The 22469-nt window shown below is 33.3% G+C and overlaps 1 protein-coding gene across 1 annotated transcript; it reads right to left on the bottom strand.

Moving 5' to 3' along the window:
* Window positions 1-1225: 1225 nt before the first annotated feature.
* On the bottom strand, window positions 1226-18798 carry LOC145271338 (uncharacterized). Its single transcript, XM_080126885.1, has 2 exons — window positions 18634-18798; window positions 1226-5412 (listed from the first exon to the last, which is right to left on the bottom strand). The coding sequence occupies exon 2, from the start codon at window positions 4267-4269 to the stop codon at window positions 3229-3231; it is 1041 nt and encodes a 346-aa protein (XP_079983011.1). The 5' UTR covers window positions 4270-5412; window positions 18634-18798; the 3' UTR covers window positions 1226-3228.
* Window positions 18799-22469: the final 3671 nt, after the last annotated feature.

Raw genomic sequence — 22469 nt, 5'->3', positions numbered from 1 at the left:
TTTGGTAAATTGGATTACTTAAGGGGAACGGCTCACCAAGAACTTGTTTACATTGGACTTGAAGACAGCCATATTGCAGTCAGCTGGAAAGCAGGTAAACGGAAGAGAGTTCCACAGGCGTGCAGTTCTAAGAAAGAAACTTTGTTCATGGAATCTACATTTAGGTTTAGGCACAGATAAAGAGTGAGAGAAATTATTGATAGTGTTTTCGGTCAGACAAGTGTTTTTCGTGAACGTTTGGCTGGGGGGGGGAGACCATAGATTGGAGGCTCACAACGTCTCTTCTGTGAGAAAGAGGTTGCAGGGAAGAGAAAAGAACATCCCCTACAAGGCTACGAAGATTATTTTGAACTCTATCAAGGCAGGGCAAGTCCTTTCTAGCAGGGAAGAGAAAAGTGAAAGGCGAAATAAAAGTATTGGCTGACATGCTTAGTAGAAGCCACATGTAAACCAGACAACTCACCAGCAAAATATTCAAATTGTAGGACAAAGTCTGGTATAATTTTCTCGTAACATTCTCATTAAACACAAAAGATTTCTTGGCCTTTGGGCCAAGATCACAGTTCAATACATAAATGATATATTTGCACATGCACACAAGAGTACTTTAAGTCAAGTTTTGCCTGCTTAGTTCTATTTTTTTAAAAATTTGGACCACTTATATTTACCAGTTTGTATATTTATAAAACAATGGTCCACAAAAATGCAATCATTTAACTCGCCTTGCATCTGGCTGCGACCTTGAATCTCGGGGCAGCTGCACTTTGAAATGGAGACACACACACACACACAGATATAACACTCTGGCCTTCGGGTCAAGATCAAAGGGTAGTATCTGTTCTTTGGATGCTACACTTCAATTTCTTGTTCTCTGTCAGTGGAGGAGAAATCCTTCACGACTGAGACAATTTTTATTTTTGTACCTTTTCTCCACATTAAAAAACGACCCTGGTGTCTAACTCTGTCCCGTGGGGAGGCATTGTAAATAGGAACACTATATAAAATGATCTCAAGTAAATGTCAGCTGGAATTTAGAAGAAACTAAGCGATTGACTAAAATTAACCTGTTGGAATGAAATTACAAAGAATTTGTGTTTTATAGGTATGGGTTATAATGACAGAAAAAGATAGGGGGCTAGGGTTAGTTTTGAAAGCCGGTTTATCATAATTTCTTTTATTGGTTTTTTAGTTAATAATGAAGACAACAAAAGGCAATCTCATTTTAACATTTCATAAACAACTTTATTTGTTATCTCGGTTAGCAGCGTGTATGCAAGACAAACAGGTTAGTAGAGTTCAGTGTTAGAGACGAAAAAATTTGAGAATAGTATCTCGTAGCCATTAAAATTCTTAACTGCATCTGCACATGTTTGAACATTTTTACAAGCGTAAGGTTTTTTGCTTGTTTTATTTTCCTTCAGATGAAGTTCTCAGAAATCAACAGGTCAACTACCTGGGGCTAACACTTAAACTCTATAAGATACATAGATATTCGAATGTTCCATTAAACTTCTTTATCTCTCAAACATTGAGTTAATAAAGAAATTGAGAACATAATTTTCCTCTCCCCAATTAACCATGTTTATACGTTGTAGTATATCTTTCATTTTGGTCTCTTGATCTTACTGGATTCCAGGACAAGAATTTATTAGTCTGGTGGAGTATCCAGATTCGTGCTATTACTTGAGGTAGCATCACTTGGAGAAGGTGCACCATTCCTCATAAAAGCTAATGTGAGTTAGCCATAGTAAGGAGATCTTATTTGTGCAGCCAATACTATGTGATTTGGAATATTTGGTCAGTGTTTACTTTTAGAGCAAAGTATCCTCATGCCAGATTTTCTGATAAACCCCTGTAAAGAGAGACATTAAACACTCGAGAATAGTGTCTAGTAGGCATGCAAGTTCTCTCCAGTAAGAATTTATATTTCAAACACTGAGAACATGAAAATGCTGAACTACACACTTTGTAAGAATAAGGTTTTATATGTGTGTGTGTGTTGGATTGTGTGTCATTATGTAATTTTTTTTATGTATGTTTTTCTGAAAATGATAAACAACAAATTTCACAAGGATAAGGTTTTTCTCTTTTTTGTTTTATTTCACTTAAGTCGAAGTTCTCAGAAATCAAGAGGCCCACGACCTGGGGCTAACACTTGAAGTATATATGAGATACATAGATATTTGAATGTTCCATTTAAGTTCTTTATTTCTCAAACACTGAGTTAGTAAAGAAATTGAGAACATAATTTTCCTCTCCCCAATTAACCATTTTTATACGTTGTAGTATCTCTTTCATGTTAATCTCTTGGTCTTACTTGATTCCAGGACAAGAATTTGTCTAGTCTGGTGGAGTATCCAGCTTCTTGCTATTACTTGAGGTAATATCACTTGGAGAAGGTGCACCATTCCTCGGAAAAGCTGTGTGGTAGCCGTAGTGAGGAGATCTTATTTGGGCTGCAAATACTATGTGATTTTGAATATTTGGTCAGGGTTTACTTCTATGGAAAAAGTATCCTCATGCCAGATTTTTCTGACAAACCCCTGAACAGAGAGACCTTAGACACTCGAGGATAATGTCTAGTAGGCATTCAAGCTCTCCCCCTCCAGTGTGTATTTGCTGGTGGTCTTTTAACTTATTTTTTGTGAAAATGCTGAACCAGACACTTTGAGAGAATAAGGTTTTTCATGAGTGTGTGTTATTTTACTTAAGTCAAAGTTCTCAGAATTTAAGGGGCCCACAACCTGGGGCTAACACTTGAACTCTATATGAGATACATAGATATTCGAATGTTCCATTTAAGTTCTTTATCTCTCAAACATTGAGTTAGAAAAGAAATTGAGAACATAATTTTCTTCTCTCCCAATTTTCATACATTGTAGTATATCTTTCATTTTGGTCGCTTGGTCATACTGGACTCCAGGATATGAATTTATTTAGTCTGGTAGAGTATCCAGCTTCGTGCTATTACTTAACATCACAAGGTAACATCACTTGGACAAGGTGCACGATTCCTCATAAAAGCTAATGTGGGTTAGCCATAGAAAAGAGGATCTTATTTGAGTTGTGAATACTATGTAATTTTGAATATTTGGTCAGGGTTTACTTCTAGAGAAAAGTATCCTATTTGACAAACATTTGTACAGCAAGACCTAAGGCATTCGAGACTTTGTCTGTTTTAAAATTTTAATGAAAATGCTGGACCGCATGTTTTACAAGAATATGGTTTTAAACATTGTGAGTTTTCATATGCCTTTTTAAACTGCTCTTTCTTGAAAATGCTGTGACACACGCAACACAATTATATGGTTTTTCACCAGTGTGTGTTCGCATGTGAGCTTTTAGATTAATTTTTTGTGAAAATGCTGAGTCGCACACATCACACTTAAAAGGTTTTTCTCCGGTATGTGTTCGCATGTGCCTTTTTAAACTAAGTTTTTGTGAAAATGCTGAACCGCAAACTTCACAAGAATAAGGTTGTTCGCCAGTGTGCTTCATCATGTGACTTATGAGATTATGTTTTCGTGAAAATGATAAGGTGCACGTTTTACAAGCATAAGGTTTTTCACTATCGTGGGTTTTCATATGCGTTGTAAGATGGCCTCTCTCTGCAAATGTTGAGAGACATACTTCACATTTATATGGTTTCTCACCAGTGTGTGTTCGCATGTGTATTCTTATGTAGGATTTATGTGCAGATGCAAAACCACACACTTCACAAGAATAAGGTTTTTCCCCAGTGTGTATTCGCTGATGGTTTTTTAAACTAAACTTTAGTGAAAATGCTAAACCACACACTTGACAGGAATAAAGTTTGTCGCCAGTGTGTGTCCGTATGTGCCTTTTTAAATCAGAGTCTGATGAAAATTCTGAACCGCATATTTTACAAGCATAAGGTTTTTCACCAGTGTGAGTTTGTGTGTGCTGTTTTAAATAAGATTTTAATGAAAATGCTGAACCGCACGTTTCACATGAATAAGGTTTTTCACCTGTGTGGATTTTCATATGCCGTTCTAGACTGCTCCTTGTTGAAAATGCTGAGGCACATATTACACATTTATATGGATTTTCACCAGTGTGTGTTCGCATGTGGATTGTTAGATTATGTTTTTGTGAAAATGCTGAACCACATACTTCACAAAAATAAGGTTTTTCATGAGTATGGGTCATCATATGTCTTTTTAGACTGCCTTTTGTTGAAAATGTTAAACCACACACTTTGCAAGAATAAGGTTTTTCATGGATGCGTATCAGATTGTGTGTCATCATGAGACTTTTTTTGTGAAAATGCTAAACTACAAATTTTAAAAGAATAAGATTTTTCTTTAGTGTATAGTCACTGGTAGTATTTTAACTTAATTTTTTGTGAAAATGCTGAACCACATACTTTGCAAGAATAAGGCTTTTCATGAGTGTGCGATATTTTACTTAAGTCAAAGCTCTCAGAATTCGAGGGACCCACACTTGAAGTATGAGATATATAGATATTAAAATGTTCCATTGAGTTAGTAACGAAATTGAGGACATAAAAGTTTCCTCTCTTCCAATTAACCATTTCCATACATTGCAGCATATCTTTTGTTTTGATCTCTTGATCTTACTGGACTCCAGGACAGGAATTTATCTAGTTTAGTGGAGTATCCAGCTTCATGCTATTACTTGAGGTAACATCACTTGGAGAAGGTGCACCATTCCTCGTAAAAGCTAATATGAGTTAGCCATAGAAAGGAGATCTTATTTGAGTTGTGAATACTATGTAATTTTTAATATTTGGTCAGGGTTACTTCTAGAGAAAGTATCCTCTTTGACGCATCCTTGTACAGCGAGACTTAAGACACTTGGGAGTTTTTTCTTGCATGTTCTGTTTTAAACTTTTAATGAAAATGTTGGGGCGCATGTTTTACAAGAATATGATTTTAAACATTGTGGGTCTTCATATGCCTTTTTTAGTCTGCTCTTTCTTGTGACACAATTAAATGGTTTTTCACTTCTTTGTTTTATTTTACTTCAGTCAAAGTTCTCAGAAATCAAGTAGCCTACAACCTGTGGTGAACACGAACTCTATATTAGATACATAGTAATTTGAATGTTCCATTAAAGTTATTTATCTATCCACCATTCCTCATAAAAGCTAATGTGGGTTAGCCATAGAAAGGATATCTTATTTAGGCTGTGAATACTGCGATTTTTAATATTTGGTCAAGGTTTACTTCTAGGAAAAATTATCCTCATGTCAGGTTTTTCTGACAAATCTATGTACAGAGATATTGAATGGGTTTTCTTAAATTTGATTTCTCACCAGTGATAGTCTTTATGTTCTTTATTAGTTATTAATTTATTTTCTATTTTCGTCAAAAATCATATTTTGCTTTCATCAATAATTTTTTAAACTGTGGTTTCGATCCTTTGTCCCTGTGAATGGAAAAAATTGAAGATTTATTATATTTAATAAAATATTCACAAATAAAAAATTATATGGGCACAAAATATTAAATATTTTTTATGTTATATATAAGTATCCAAATATGCTTTTTAAAATCAAACGTGAGAACCAACTTTTTTCTTCCGTGAATTAAAACTTTGCTTTTGATCATTTGTCCTTGTGAATAAAAGGTTTTTTTTTTATTTCATCACTGTATTTCTGTATTAATTTGAAAATCCTTCTTAGACATCTTCCAAAAATGATATAATTTTTCTTACAATTATAGTGTCGATAGTGAGGAATGAAAGAAACCCAGTAATATTGAACTTTATGGAGCAAGGGTTGCCTAATCATTAACCAAGACAATTTATTTATGCTAAGCAACTCACTTCACAATTATTTTTTGTTTTATTTTATTTATTTTTTTTTATAATTTTCTTCCTTTGAAGATTGTAACACTGAATATGAAGCAGACAAACCAGCTCCCAACATTGCCCTGCTTTTTATTGAAACCAACCGAGAGCTCTTTTTAGTATCCTCACTGTTCCCTTAAGTGCAATTGTCTGGATCTCTTTTGTACTTGGTTCACCAGGAATATTAGTTAGGTAGGACTTCAGGTTCTTCTTCATAAGCCCTGTGGCACCTATAATAACTGGTATGATTGATATCTCCCTAAGATTCCAGTTTCTTTTTATATCATACATGAGACCTTGGTATTTGGTCTGTTTCTCTCTTTCAGCTCTGTTCAGACCTCCATCATTAGGAACACTCACTTCAATCAAGGTTGCCACTCTCTCTGACTTATTCCATATACCTATGTCAGGTTTCACAGCAACATTTTCAAGGTAGGTGGCTGTAGGGATTACATGATTGTAATATATGGTATATAAGTCATTGCCAACTGTTCTTTCAGGTTGATGTCCCCAAGACTTGCTGCTATACTGGATGTTTAATTTTTTACAGATGGTCCAGTAGGTGTACTTACATACTCCATCATATCTTGTTGTGTAGTAGATATGCGTTGATATCACATGCCTATATTCAAAATCCTATATTTTGTTTTTGCATAATTAGCATTATGTATATAATTTTTTTCTTATGAGTCGTGTGCGAGGCCCCCAGTAATCGGAGGCCCTAGGCGGTTCCCTAGTATTCCTATGCCTAAAGCCGGCTGTGCTGATATAAAGAAACAAAACAGAAAGGCTATGTAATATGGACAATGATAATTTAGATAATGTAAACCTGTTGTTTATCTATCGCCTTTTTCTTTCTCCATGTGAAAGGTTATACACTTTCTACTAAGACATGTTTTATTGATTCTAACCTTACTTTCTGTATTCTATTGCACGTTATTTGAATCAAAACACATTTCAACTGATTAATGAAATTTTCATTGCTAAATGTGCACATTGAACTATCTTAAAAATAAATCCATTCTCGTTTTGTTTAAGAATAGTCAGACCAAAAATTCATGTAATAATATTTGAAAAAAAAAAATCTGTTCAAAAGTGAGTCGCCAACTTAATAGGTCCCGCACTGTCAGTTAGGCTTCAGCCTCTGGCCCATCGACAAAAATGCTGCATCCCTCTGCCTGTTTTACAAGTATTTTAATGGTAGGTGCTCCGACAAACTACAAGCCCTTGTACTCTCTCTACGTAAATACCAGTGACAAACCCAATCAGCAGCAAAATCCCACCCCTACAAAATAGAGATTCCCAGATGCCAGAAAGCCTTCTACTCTAATAGTTTTTTTCCCTAGAACAGCTAGAATTTGGAATTCCCTTCCGGGTTCCTACTTTCTTGGCTGTACTGAAGACATGTTTTATTGATTCTAACCTTCACTTTTCTATTCTACTGCACATTATTCTAAGATTCCAGTTTCTTTTCATATCATACATGAGACCTTGGTATTTGGTCTGTTTCTCCCTTTCAGCTCTGTTCAGACCTCCATCATTAGGGACACTCACTTCAACCAAGGTTGTAACTCTCTTTGACTTATTCCATATAACTATGTCAGGTCTCACAGGAGCATTTCCAAGTTTGTTCATATGGAAATTCTAAGGATCCATCTTCTAAAAGTGACTTAATTTTTTTTTGATTATGGTGGCCTCGTTGAAATTTATGGTGAAGCAAGGGTTGCCTTCTCATAAACCCAGACAATGTAATTATGTATTAATTTGGAAACCCTAATGATCCATCTTCTAAAAATGATTTTAATTTTCTTAAAATTATGATAGCCTTGGTGGAAAGGGAAATTATTTCATATATGTTGTACAATACCTGTCGAGAGTTAAATTGTTTCATATATGTTGTACAATACCTGTCGAGAGTTAAATTGTTTCATATATGTTGTACAATACCTGTCGAGAGTTAAATTATTTCATATATTTTGTACAATACCTGTCGAGAGGTAAATTATTTCATATATGTTGTACAATACCTGTCGAGAGTTTAATTATTTCATATATGTTGTACAATACCTGTCGAGAGTTAAATTATTTCATATATGTTGTACAATACCTGTCGAGAGTTTAATTATTTCATATATGTTGTACAATACCTGTCGAGAGGTAAATTATTTCATATATGTTGTACAATACCTGTCGAGAGGTAAATTATTTCATATATGTTGTACAATACCTGTCGAGAGTTAAATTATTTCATATATGTTATACAATACCTGTCGAGAGTTTAATTATTTCATATATGTTGTACAATACCTGTCGAGAGTTAAATTGTTTCATATATGTTGTACAATACCTGTCGAGAGTTTAATTATTTCATATATGTTGTACAATACCTGTCGAGAGTTAAATTGTTTCATATATGTTGTACAATACCTGTCGAGAGTTAAATTATTTCATATATGTTGTACAATACCTGTCGAGAGTTTAATTATTTCATATATGTTATACAATACCTGTCGAGAGTTTAATTATTTCATATATGTTGTACAATACCTGTCGAGAGTTTAATTATTTCATATATGTTATACAATACCTGTCGAGAGTTTAATTATTTCATATATGTTGTACAATACCTGTCGAGAGTTAAATTGTTTCATATATGTTGTACAATACCTGTCGAGAGTTAAATTATTTCATATATGTTGTACAATACCTGTCGAGAGTTTAATTATTTCATATATGTTGTACAATACCTGTCGAGAGTTAAATTATTTCATATATGTTATACAATACCTGTCGAGAGTTTAATTATTTCATATATGTTGTACAATACCTGTCGAGAGTTAAATTGTTTCATATATGTTGTACAATACCTGTCGAGAGTTTAATTATTTCATATATGTTGTACAATACCTGTCGAGAGTTAAATTGTTTCATATATGTTGTACAATACCTGTCGAGAGTTAAATTATTTCATATATGTTGTACAATAGCTGTTGAGAGTTAAATTGTTTCACATATGTTGTACAATACCTGTCGAGAGTTAAATTATTTCATATATGTTTTGCAATACCTGTCGAGAGTTAAATTATTTCATATATGTTGTACAATACCTGTTGAGAGTTAAATTATTTCATATATGTTGTACAATACCTGTCGAGAGGTAAATTATTTCATATATGTTGTACAATACCTGTCGAGAGTTAAATTGTTTCATATATGTTGTACAATACCTGTCGAGAGGTAAATTATTTCATATATTTTGTACAATACCTGTCGAGAGGTAAATTATTTCATATATGTTGTACAATACCTGTCGAGAGTTTAATTATTTCATATATGTTGTACAATACCTGTCGAGAGTTAAATTGTTTCATATATGTTGTACAATACCTGTCGAGAGTTTAATTATTTCATATATGTTGTACAATACCTGTCGAGAGTTAAATTGTTTCATATATGTTGTACAATACCTGTCGAGAGTTAAATTATTTCATATATGTTGTACAATAGCTGTTGAGAGTTAAATTGTTTCACATATGTTGTACAATACCTGTCGAGAGTTAAATTATTTCATATATGTTTAGCAATACCTGTCGAGAGTTAAATTATTTCATATATGTTGTACAATACCTGTCGAGAGTTAAATTGTTTCATATATGTTGTACAATACCTTTCGAGAGTTAAATTGTTTCATATATGTTGTACAATACCTGTCGAGAATTACATTGTTTCATATATGTTGTACAATACCTGTCGAGAGTTAAATTATTTCATATATGTTGTACAATACCTGTCGAGAATTACATTGTTTCATATATGTTGTACAATACCTGTCGAGAGTTAAATTATTTCATATATGTTGTACAATACCTGTCGAGAGTTAAATTGTTTCATATATGTTGTACAATACCTGTCGAGAGTTAAATTGTTTCATATATGTTGTACAATACCTGTCGAGAATTACATTGTTTCATATATGTTGTACAATACCTGTCGAGAGTTAAATTATTTCATATATGTTGTACAATACCTGTCGAGAATTACATTGTTTCATATATGTTGTACAATACCTGTCGAGAGTTAAATTATTTCATATATGTTGTACAATACCTGTCGAGAGTTAAATTGTTTCATATATGTTGTACAATACCTGTCGAGAGTTAAATTGTTTCATATATGTTGTACAATACCTGTCGAGAGTTAAATTATTTCATATATGTTGTACAATACCTGTCGAGAGTTAAATTATTTAATATATGTTGTACAATACCTGTCGAGAGTTAAATTATTTCATATATGTTGTACAATACCTGTCGAGAGTTAAATTATTTCATATATGTTGTACAATACCTGTCGAGAGTTAAATTATTTCATATATGTTGTACAATAGCTGTTGAGAGTTAAATTGTTTCACATATGTTGTACAATACCTGTCGAGAGTTAAATTATTTCATATATGTTGTACAATACCTGTCGAGAGTTAAATTATTTCATATATGTTGTACAATACCTGTCGAGAGTTAAATTGTTTCATATATGTTGTACAATACCTGTCGAGAGTTAAATTGTTTCATATATGTTGTACAATACCTGTCGAGAGTTTAATTATTTCATATATGTTGTACAATACCTGTCGAGAGGTAAATTATTTCATATATGTTGTACAATACCTGTCAAGAGTTAAATTATTTCATATATGCTGTACAATACCTGTCGAGAGTTAAATTATTTCATATATGTTTTACAATACCTGTCGAGAGTTAAATTGTTTCATATATGTTGTACAATACCTGTCGAGAGTTAAATTGTTTCATATATGTTGTACAATACCTGTCGAGAGTTAAATTATTTCATATATGTTGTACAATACCTGTCGAGAGTTAAATTGTTTCATATATGTTGTACAATACCTGTCGAGAATTAAATTGTTTCATATATGTCGTACAATACCTGTCGAGAGTTAAATTATTTCATATATGTTGTACAATACCTGTCGAGAGTTAAATTATTTCATATATGTTGTACAATACCTGTCGAGAGTTAAATTGTTTCATATATGTTGTACAATACCTGTCAAGAGTTAAATTATTTCATATATGTTGTACAATACCTGTCGAGAGTTAAATTGTTTCATATATGTTGTACAATACCTGTCGAGAGTTAAATTGTTTCATATATGTTGTACAATACCTGTCGAGAGTTAAATTATTTCATATATGTTGTACAATACCTATCGAGAGTTAAATTGTTTCATATATGTGTTTGCATTACCTATCTTCCGGTAGGCAAAATTATTTTAAATATGTGTTGTACATTATCCGTCCTAGCGAAGTTAAAATTCTTTTATATGTGCTGTAAATTACCCCCCTTAGGGAAGGTAAAATTTTTGCATACATTTCCCTACAATTTCTCCCCTTTTCTTTCTCTCTTATAAATTACGATTTATTATCCTCAATTTAAAACAAGTTGAACTTCTAAATGACAAACCTCTCTCAATCTCTAACACTCTTTTGCTATTTCTTTTCTTCTTTTCCTCAGTTTTATTTCTCTCTCTCTCTCTCTCTCTCTTCCTATTTCTTTTTCTCCATTCTTACCTATTATCCCTCTTTTTCATTCTTTTGTTCGCTTTCTTTTCTTTCTCTCTTTCTTCTTATCTCTCTTTATTTCTCTCCTTCTTTCTCTTTTTATTTCTTTTTCTGTCTTTTCTTCTTCTTCTTCTCTCTTTCTTTCTCTCTATCCTCTCTCTAACCTTTGATCTCCTTTTTTTAATTTATGCCCTTCTCTCCATCTTTCTCATTCCTTCTTTTTGTCCCTCTTTTCCAAATCTAGTACCCCCTCTCCCTTCCTGTCTTTCTCTCTCGCTTTCTCTCTCTCTCTCTCTCTCTCTATGAAACTCTTTTTCTTTCTCCCTCATTAATAACTACAACTTATTAACAGGTTAGACGCCTCAATGACAGACTCCTTATCTTTTCCCTCTCTATTTCTCTTCTTCTCTCCGTTTGTCTATCAATTTTATGTATTTCTTCCTCTTTCCCTATTTTTTTTCTATTTGTATCAATCCCTCTCTTTCTATCTCTTTCTCCTCCTCTTTCCTCTTAGGTTTTCCTTCTCGCTCTCTTTCTCTCTCTCAAGATAGCAAGTGACACATAGACATAAAAAGTTCTTCTATCCTAAGAATAATGGATATGTTCAGAAATAACTTAATTTTTCTCAATGTTTTATACGGTTCCGAGCAATGCCGGGTAGCCCTTTTTTACATTAATATTTATTTGAAACATTCATGATGATTACACTGAGAAAAATACATAAATTATTTTCTAATGTTCTAATTTTGAATAACCTTGTAATTTGTTGTGCAGATAAATAATTATCAAATTGATGTATCTGTAATTTTATTGAGACCAGTGTCTGTATTTTATAAGGCAGTCCATGGATACGCGTGGTTGATTTACTGACATTGTATTAGATGTTTGGAAAAGAAAGACTAGTTTTTGTATTTTTTTTCCTTTTCTTCCTTGAGTTCAGAAACCAAAGCGTAGTGTCGTCTATCCAAAAAGGCGGGATTTCCACCAATGGAAGCATAGTCGAATTTGATGATACTTTAACGTTTTCCATTTTCATGCTGCACGAGTGTTCTGCTCTGGTGCTATAGTTCAGTAATTAATACATGCAAAATGAATGGCTTATCACTAAAATGCACAAATATTTTGACCCGTCTCTTCATTTACAAATTCACAAAAATTCAGGAAATCAAATTGTAAATTAATAAATATGGAACTCACACTCTTGACGTTTAAATTATTTTCTAATGAAAGAAAAATGACATCATCAATTTTTGGGTTGCGTGATTGCCTGGGTTTGATAAATTGTGTAATTTCATAAGAAATGAGCTGCATGTATTTGTCGAGGTGCATTATGGACGTTTGTATCCATTTAGATTATACCATAGACGAAAGCAGAATGTTATAGGTGATTCCTCGTCATTGCTATGATCGGCTTATGCATGCGTGGTGCATCGGCATTGTGTAAGAATGAGATGTACTTATAAGAAGTTCTCTTTTGCAGGCATGCAAATGTATCAGAATTGCTTAAGAATCCGATGTGTTTCAACGGCATCAAGTGTGGTTGGCCCACTGCGGGCGCATTATTAATTTCTGCATGTGAAAAATGTTCGAAATACACACAAAGGAAATTTAAAACTGAATAGTCTGGAAGAAATGTTGTATAGTCAGTGATAAAACGTGTCATATGTTATATATTGGGTGAGATATTAAAACAGTTATATTACATAGTGAGATGGGAAGATATCGTTCTTATAATAGGATTCGATATAAACGTATAAAATTGTATGGTTGTTTAGCCAGGAGGATATGATATCACTGTGTAAACTGAGTCATGGCAGCATTTCCGTTGTGCTCGGGGTTACCATGGTTTGGTGTGAGAGCATTTGTCTGCATTGTTTGTGAGCTCCATATGAAAAAATGTTCGAAATACACACGAAGGAAATTTAAAACTGAATAGTCTGGAAGAAATGTTGTATAGTCAGTGATAAAACGTGTCATATGTTATTTTTTTATTTTTTTATTTTTTTACACAGAGATCACCACTTATCAAGGCCCGATTTTTGACCATCTACCACAACTCTTATGAGCCTATCGGAGAGAAATGATTTAATGATTGAGAAAACATTTCCAGTTATACCGTAGCTGGAAATCTTGTGAAGTAGACCCTTATGCCATACTTTGTCGAAGGCCTTTGATATGTCAAGAGCAATTGCCCTAGAAAGGAAGCCTTTGTCAAGAGATTCACTAATCCTGTGGGATATAACCGTCAGCACATCTGCGGTAGATCTTGCAGAGCGGAAACCATATTGCGTGTCACTAAGAAGGTTATTCCTGCTGAGGTGGTTGACTATTTCTCTATTTAATATGGATTCCAGCAACTTACTCATAACACAGAGAAGACTTATTGGTCTGTACTGAGAGGGAGATGACTTATCACCTGAATTCTTAAATACAGGGCAAACTGATGAGGTCTTCCAGGGGGTCGGAAAGCACTTCTCCTTAAGGCAGCGCTTAAATAGTTTCGTAAGTATGGGAGCAAGTTCTGTTATATATTGGGTGAGATATTAAAACAGTTATATTACATAGTGAGGTGGGAAGATATCGTTCTTATAATAGGATTCGATATAAACGTATAAAATTGTATGGTTGTTTAGCCAGGAGGATATGATATCAATGTGTAAACTGAGTCATGGCAGCATTTCCGTTGTGCTCGGGGTTACCATGGTTTGGTGTGAGAGCATTTGTCTGCGTTGTTTGTGAGCTCCGTAGAAAATCCAATGTTAAATAGGCATTGATAATCAAGTTAAATCAACATTTCTGTATATAACTCACATCCTCAACATAAATCATTTTCTAATGTTCTACATTTTGAATGACCTTTGAATGTTGTAAATTACAAATAACAAGAAACAATAAATCAAACAATAATGTAAAAGTTTAAAATAAAAAAAATCATTTTAAAATCGAAAAAGGTTACCTGATTCATATATAAAAAGAAAGATACAATAAAAAAAATTAAAACAAATTCTATAAAAAAGATAGAATTAAGGAAAACAAAAGAAAAGAAGAGGACAAACAATAAATTGTAAAATTGAAAACAAGTTAAAATAGCCTTGCTAGTTTTAATATCAGGTTGACAAGAAAGTTCTCATGGGTTTTAACTATTAAATTCAGACGAACATATCTCAGCTCAAACAAAAATTTATTGATAGAAATAAGCAGCATTAGAATCAACGCACTTTTGCCAATGCAAAACAAGTATATTTATGCAAGTCATGTAAAAATCTTGCATTCTGGTGGCGATGATGTCACTGAAGGCTTTTTTGATATAGATGAATAATCTTTATCCCTTCTATTGAAACAACTTGTAATGAATCAAGTTAATACACCCGAGGTTGAAATAATAAAAAAAGCCGCACATGCGTCATGCCCCTCTGGTGCTGCATGTGAGATGACGCCACAAAAAATAGTGAAGAAATGATGAATGTGAGAAGTGTGAAGGGCCAACGTTGCCTTCACATTTTAGCTAAGTTTCAGAAAAATCTAATGGATGGGGCAAAAGTTATGAGGTAAAAAGTGTAATTTTTTGCAACTTCGTTGAGTTCATTAGTTCCTATTTTTGAATATCTCAAGTCTGGATTTATATATATATATATATATATATATATATATATATATGCCCTTTTCTCTACCCTGCAACCTCTCTCCCACAGAAGAGACGTTGCGAGCCTGTCCTTGTTTTATCGTTATTTCCATGGCAGATGCTCGTCTGAACTCCAATCTCTGGTCCCCCCTCGCCAATCTTTCATGAAAAACACCCGTCTAGCTGAATCCACTGTGAAAAATTTCCCCCACTCTATATCTGTGCCTAAATCAAAATGCGGATTCCATGAACAAAGCTTCTTTCTTAGAACTGCACGCCTGTGGAACTCTGTTCCGTCTGCCTGCTTCCCTCCGGACATCAACTTGGATGTCTTCAAGTCCAATGTTAACAAATTCCTAATGAACCGCCCCTTAAGTAAACACTTCAGCAAATCTCCTCACTAACTTAATGTACTTACAATAACCCTTATCCCTGAGTGACTTCTGGGCCTTGATAAGTGGTGATCACTGCGTAAAAAAATAAAAAATAAAAAAAATAACTACTTCATTTACTTACATAAAATTAATATACGAAAGTATAAATTTATGCGTAAACTTTAAGTATTTACTTCAAAAGTGCTCAATACGTAGGTAGAGCTAGTTAGTAATTTATAAAATATATATGGCGATTAAGCTACACTGAATATTCTGCATTTCATCCACTTTAGGACTCTTCAGGCTTATGCACCTAAGCCTAAGCCTGAAGGGTCCTAGAGTGGATGCGCCTAAGCATAAGCCTGAAGAGTACTAGAGTGGATGAAACACGGAATATTTAGTGTAGCTTAATCGCCATATATATTTTATAACTTACTATATATATAATATATATATATATATATATATATATATATATATATATATGGTTTTTTTTTAAATTATTGCAACCTCAAGTGTATTAACTCAATTCATTACAAGTTGTTTCAATAGACAGGATAAAAATTATTTGTTCATATCATTCAAGTCAAGTGTAATTTTTTGCAACTTCGTTGAGTTCATTAGTTCCTACTTTCGAATATCTCAAGTCTGGATATATATATATATATATATATATATATATATATATATATATATATATATATATATGAGCAAGCAGTTAATAAAATATGTTAAAAAACACTTTGAAATGAGTTATAAACATATTTAATCTGAAAAGGAAACACTAGATAAACGGATAGTCCTTAATCCGCAGAGTTTCGAAAAAATACTTTCCTTCTCATCAGAGGGTAGGAATTAGCAAAATGCAGGATCGGATTTTGCATGCAGAAGTATTTTATATATATATATATATATATATATATATATATATATATATATATATATAACAACTACTTCATTTACTCACATAAAATTAATATACGAAAGTATAAATTTATGCGTAAACTTTAAGTATTTACTTCAAAAGTGCTCAATACGTAGGTAGAGCTAGTTAGAAAGTTATAAAAATATATATGGTGATTAAGCTACACTGAATATTCCGCATTTCATCCACTCTAGGACTCTTCAAGCTTATGCGCCTAAGCATAAGCCTGAAGAGTCTTAGAGTGGATGAAACGCGGAATATTCAGTATAGCTTAATCGCCATATATATTTTATAACTTACTATATATATATATATATATATATATATATATATATATATATATATGAGTTTTTATTATTTCAAGCTCAAGTGTATTAACTCAATTCATTACAAGTTGTTTCAACAGACAGGATAAAAATTATTTGTTCATATCATTAGAGGATTCAAGTTAAAAATACCCCAACCTTGGATTTTTTTTAACTTGAATCATCTGAACAATGGTCCATGCAAGAGCGTAAAAAAGGCCAATCCGTGAAGCCTTAGAATGCCAAATTTTCAAAACAAGATGGCGGCCTCGATTGTTGTACATTTAATCTAATAAAAAATGTTGAAAAAAAAATTAAAATGAAATTTTTACGGGCTTTATTTCAGCTTTAGTGTAGGCACCGCCAAAAATGGCCGAAAAATCAAGTTGTTGTTGTTTTTAAAACGAAATTACATTTATTAAAATCCATTATTTCTGAGTAACTTTTTTTTTTCCAGAAAGATAAAACCCTGAATTTTATCATTTTGAAAACAGAATAATGTAAAACTTTTTCTACTATTTTTAATTGAATTTTAAATGTTAAATTTTCCCAAAAAGTTAACAATTGACATTTTTTGTCTTGCACAAAAAACGTACATAAATATTTTTAAAAAAAGTTTTTGAAATAATTCATTTATTTATTTGTTGTCTAACTAAGATATAGGATGATTTTCTAAGAGAATATGCAAAAATATTATAATATAAGTACCTGGATTTCAAATAATTCCACTTATTCATATAGGCAACCAGTTACTTCGCATCGATCTAGAGTCTAGATCGACACTGTTTACGTTTGCATTTGATAAAAAGCAAACTATGGAAGACCAAACAGGCCAAAAAAACTTATTTTTCAGTGACGAAAATTTCAATGTATTATTAAGCTGAGGCTGGCCAGTACCAGATGGGTGACCATTTGTATGAGTTTGGTCTTTAATGTGTATGTGTGTGGGGGCCAGGCTCCCCAAAATAGGGGGGGGGGGCAATTTAAAGCAGAATAAAAAAAAATTATTTCAGGGCGTTTGGTCCACCGTAGTCGAAAGGCGGCAAACGTTTTCAAACGGGATCGAAAAAATGATGCTATTTTTAACACAAAGGGCACAATATTTATCGAATTTTTTTTTTGTATCGATTCTTCAAAGCATGCCCTGTTTAATAATGGTCATGCATTATTCGGCTCGCTAAAAAAAAATTGTTAATTTATTTATCAAAGATTTTAAAATGGCTTTTTTCGTATAAATATTTAAAAAAAATTTTTTTGTTTTGCTTAACTTAAATTAATTATTTTACTTAACATATACACTGAATTTCACACTTCAAAACTCAAAAGCGGGATAATTAAACACAATCGAAGTTCTGATATTCAGACGTCAAAATAAGGTATGCAAACAATTTTTTTTTTAATCTATAATTCTGTCCCTTACAACAACACAATATGCTGTGTTCAGTTTCAGATGATTATTTTAAGCATATTTGTACCCCCTCAAAACAAGGGGGGGTTGTAAGCAAACAAATATATATATATAAATATCGTTTATGAAAAATAAGTACACTGTTATAAAGTTCATTCTTCTCTTAATAATCGCTGAAAATTTCGTATTGATCGGATAATTACCTGATTTTTGGTAGATTTTTAAAAAGACGGTCCGTCAAAAAGTACTGACCTGCCCCCCCCCCCCCCCAGTTTTGGCGGTGCCTACCTTAGTGTCTAATAATGTGTTTTATAAAAAAATAAATGATTTTTATAAATATTTGTCTGTCAAATAATTTACGCCGCTGAAATACACATTTACCATAAATAAATACTCCCGATCAGCTAAAGGTCATTTGTGCCAATTTATATTGCTCTAATCACAATTATCAGCATTTTCCCTCCAAAAATTGTTTTCCTCCTATATTAGAGAATAAGAACACGAGATATATTTGGGAACTTAATAAAAACATGTTTTCAAATAGCCCCCCCCCTCAAAAAACAAAACAAAACAGATACTCACTTTTATTCAACCTTTTTCCGCTTGAGTTCTTAAATGCAGGTTTAATTCGGTGTTTAGCTCTGAAGGGAAGAAATTAGAGGAATCTCGCAAATATCTGATTGAATGAATGATGGACGGCGCATGCGTCGTTACTCAAAACGAGGCTTCTGATTGCGCCCCTCTCCCCCTCAGTGTATATCCCTGCTACATTTATTTACTTAAACGCTACAGTAATAATATATTTTACAAAAAAAGAAAAAACGGGGGGGGGGGAAGCAATTCGAGATCTAATTGGTCTAAGGGAGGTAAGTCTATCTTAATAAGAATTGCTAGAAAAATTAGTTTTTTTTTTCAACTACATAATTTAATGTACCTATTTACAATTTACAATGCCTCCCCACGGGACAGAGTTAGACACCAGGGTCGTTTTTTAACGTGGAGAAAAGGTACAAAAATAAAAATTGTCTCAGTCGTGAACGATTTCTCCTTCACTGAAAGAGAACGAGAAATGGAAGTGCCGCATCTGAAGAACAGATGGTATTTATTTGCTCCCCCCACTGAGCAAATTAGGCACAAGGCCGTTTTTAATGTGAGGTAAAAACCAGCTCCCCTAAAAGTAGGCAAAAAGGGGGCACTCTGGTTACCAAAAATAATAATTGTCCCAGTATAGAGGGTTTCCCCTCCATTGACTGGTACAAATTATCTTAAGTGCAGCATCTGCCGGAACAGATACTACACTTTGATCTTGTTTATATATTTTATTGAGAAAGAAAAAATTGAACATAAAAAACGTACAAAAAATTCAATTCAACAAAATTTAGGCACAAGGCCCTAGAAGAAATTGGGAGGGGGAGGGTACAGGGTCTTTTTGACTATGTAACAGATGAGACTTTGAAGTCTTACTCTTGACTGGCAACATTTACCAAAATACCTCAATCACTCTGTGGATCCTAATCTAACTAATAACCCCAGCGTTCAATACTTTGATCTTGGCCAAAAAGGCCAAATGTAACAAAGTTTTATAACATCACTGTAAAATGGCGATGATATTGTAATTTTTGTTATATAAAACATTCGAGTAGGTGTAAGAAAAAAATATTTTTTTTTTTCAATTACTTTAGTAAAACAGATTTACCTCCCAACCAAATCAAACAAACTCGCCTCAAAACACAACAATAGCAACAATAATAACAGTACAAGTATACAGGGTGACCCCAAAAAACGGGCTCCAACTCTAATTAATAAAGTGTACACGGGCCCGTTTTTTGGGGGGAGGGTATTTTTGGCAATTCAGAATCTTAACTTATTGGTCTAAGGGAGGTCAATCGATTTTTAAAGTAGTTGAAAAAAAAATTTTTTTCTTACTCGAATGATTTGTTTAAGAAAAATTACAATATGGCTGCATTTTACAGCATTTTTTAACGGCATATCAACACTTTTCAGGTTATTTAATGCATTTATTTGCTTCCCCACCAAAACAAATTAGGCAAAAGGCCGTTTTTAATGTGGGGTAAAAACCAGCTCCCCTAAAAGTAGGCAAAAGGGGGGCACTCTGGTTACCAAAAATAATAATTGTCCCAGTATAGAGGGGTTCCCCTCCATTGACTGGTACAAATTATCTTAAGTGCAGTATATCTGCCGGAACAGATACTACACTTTGATCCCGGCCCGAAGACCAAGAAGAACAGAAAAAAAAGGAAGCCTTTTTTCCATTTTTCTCTTTTCAGGTTATTTAATGCCGAATCCAGTAATTTTGGTAGCACATTTTATGATTCAATTTCTTTATTCCTTTAAATATTTATTAATAGTATTTGTTTTATGGCATACCAATTCTTTTCAGTTCATTTATATTTTATTTTGTAAAAGGTTTTATGTTTAAAGTTCTTTTTATTTTTAAATATTTATTTATTGTATTTGGTAGTTTTGTTTTATGGCATATAAACCCTTTTATCCGGCACAATCACATTGACACACGAGTTCTTGCCGGATCACCGAAGATAAGCAACATTGAGCCTGGCCAGTACCAGATGGGTGACCATTATGATGGGTGACCAGACTAGGCGCTGTATGTACCTTCTGGGAAGGTTGGGCGTGGGGCCAGCACCCTCACACCGAAAAAAGAACTCCTCACTACAAAATAACCCTTATCCCTGAGTGGCTTCCGGGCCTTGATAAGTGGTGACCCCCTTGTAAAAAAAAAAAAAAAAAGAAAAAAAAAAAAGCATCTACAAAGTTGTAGATGGCCTAGGCCCCCCCAGGAGCTCTAGGCTATGGATGCATGGAAACGATTTTCTATGATTTTATTTATTTTTTTTGTCAAACTTTTATCGTTCAAGTTCTTTATATTTTCAAATATTTATTAATAGTGTTTGGTTTGGTTGTTTTGTTTCGTGCCATATAAACTCTTTTCTTTTATTTATTATTATTATTTATTTTTTTTTGTAAAACGTTTTATGTTTCACATTTAAGTTCTTTATTTCTCAAACACTGAGTTAGTAAAGAAATTGAGAACATAATTTTCCTCTCCCCAATTAACCATTTTTATACGTTGTAGTATCTCTTTCATGTTGGTCTCTTGGTCTTACTTGATTCCAGGACAAGAATTTGTCTAGTCTGGTGGAGTATCCAGCTTCTTGCTATTACTTGAGGTAATATCACTTGGAGAAGGTGCACCATTCCTCGGAAAAGCTGTGTGGTAGCCGTAGTGAGGAGATCTTATTTGGGCTGCAAATACTATGTGATTTTGAATATTTGGTCAGGGTTTACTTCTATGGAAAAAGTATCCTCATGCCAGATTTTTCTGACAAACCCCTGAACAGAGAGACCTTAGACACTCGAGGATAATGTCTAGTAGGCATTCAAGCTCTCCCCCTCCAGTGTGTATTTGCTGGTGGTTTTTAACTTATTTTTTTGTGAAAATGCTGAACCACACACTTTGAGAGAATAAGGTTTTTCATGAGTGTGTGTTATTTTACTTAAGTCGAAGTTCTCAGAATTTAAGGGGCCCACAACCTGGGGTTAACACTTGAACTCTATATGAGATACATAGATATTCGAATGTTCCATTTAAGTTCTTTATCTCTCAAACATTGAGTTAGAAAAGAAATTGAGAACATAATTTTCTTCTCTCCCAATTTTCATACATTGTAGTATATCTTTCATTTTGGTCGCTTGGTCATACTGGACTCCAGGATATGAATTTATTTAGTCTGGTAGAGTATCCAGCTTCGTGCTATTACTTAACATCACAAGGTAACATCACTTGGACAAGGTGCACGATTCCTCATAAAAGCTAATGTGGGTTAGCCATAGAAAAGAGGATCTTATTTGAGTTGTGAATACTATGTAATTTTGAATATTTGGTCAGGGTTTACTTCTAGAGAAAAGTATCCTATTTGACAAACCTTTGTACAGCAAGACCTAAGGCATTCGAGACTTTGTCTGTTTTAAAATTTTAATGAAAATGCTGGACCGCATGTTTTACAAGAATATGGTTTTAAACATTGTGAGTTTTCATATGCCTTTTTAAACTGCTCTTTCTTGAAAATGCTGTGACACACGCAACACAATTATATGGTTTTTCACCAGTGTGTGTTCGCATGTGAGCTTTTAGATTAATTTTTTGTGAAAATGCTGAGTCGCACACATCACACTTAAAAGGTTTTTCTCCGGTATGTGTTCGCATGTGCCTTTTTAAACTAAGTTTTTGTGAAAATGCTGAACCGCAAACTTCACAAGAATAAGGTTGTTCGCCAGTGTGCTTCATCATGTGACTTATGAGATTATGTTTCCGTGAAAATGATGAGTTGCACGTTTTACAAGCATAAGGTTTTTCACTATTGTGGGTTTTCATATGC

This window comes from Euprymna scolopes, chromosome 46 (assembly GCF_053919585.1).
Source record: "Euprymna scolopes isolate OS-2025 chromosome 46, ASM5391958v1, whole genome shotgun sequence".
NCBI lineage: Eukaryota > Metazoa > Mollusca > Cephalopoda > Sepiida > Sepiolidae > Euprymna > Euprymna scolopes.
Note: the sequence above shows the minus strand (reverse complement) of the source record. Positions and strands in the feature narration are given on the sequence as shown.

What these genes read in the sequence shown, in the direction of transcription:
- LOC145271338 (XM_080126885.1), bottom strand. Translation starts at nt 4,269, where the DNA reads ATGATGACACACAATCTGATACGCATCCATGAAAAACCTTATTCTTGC.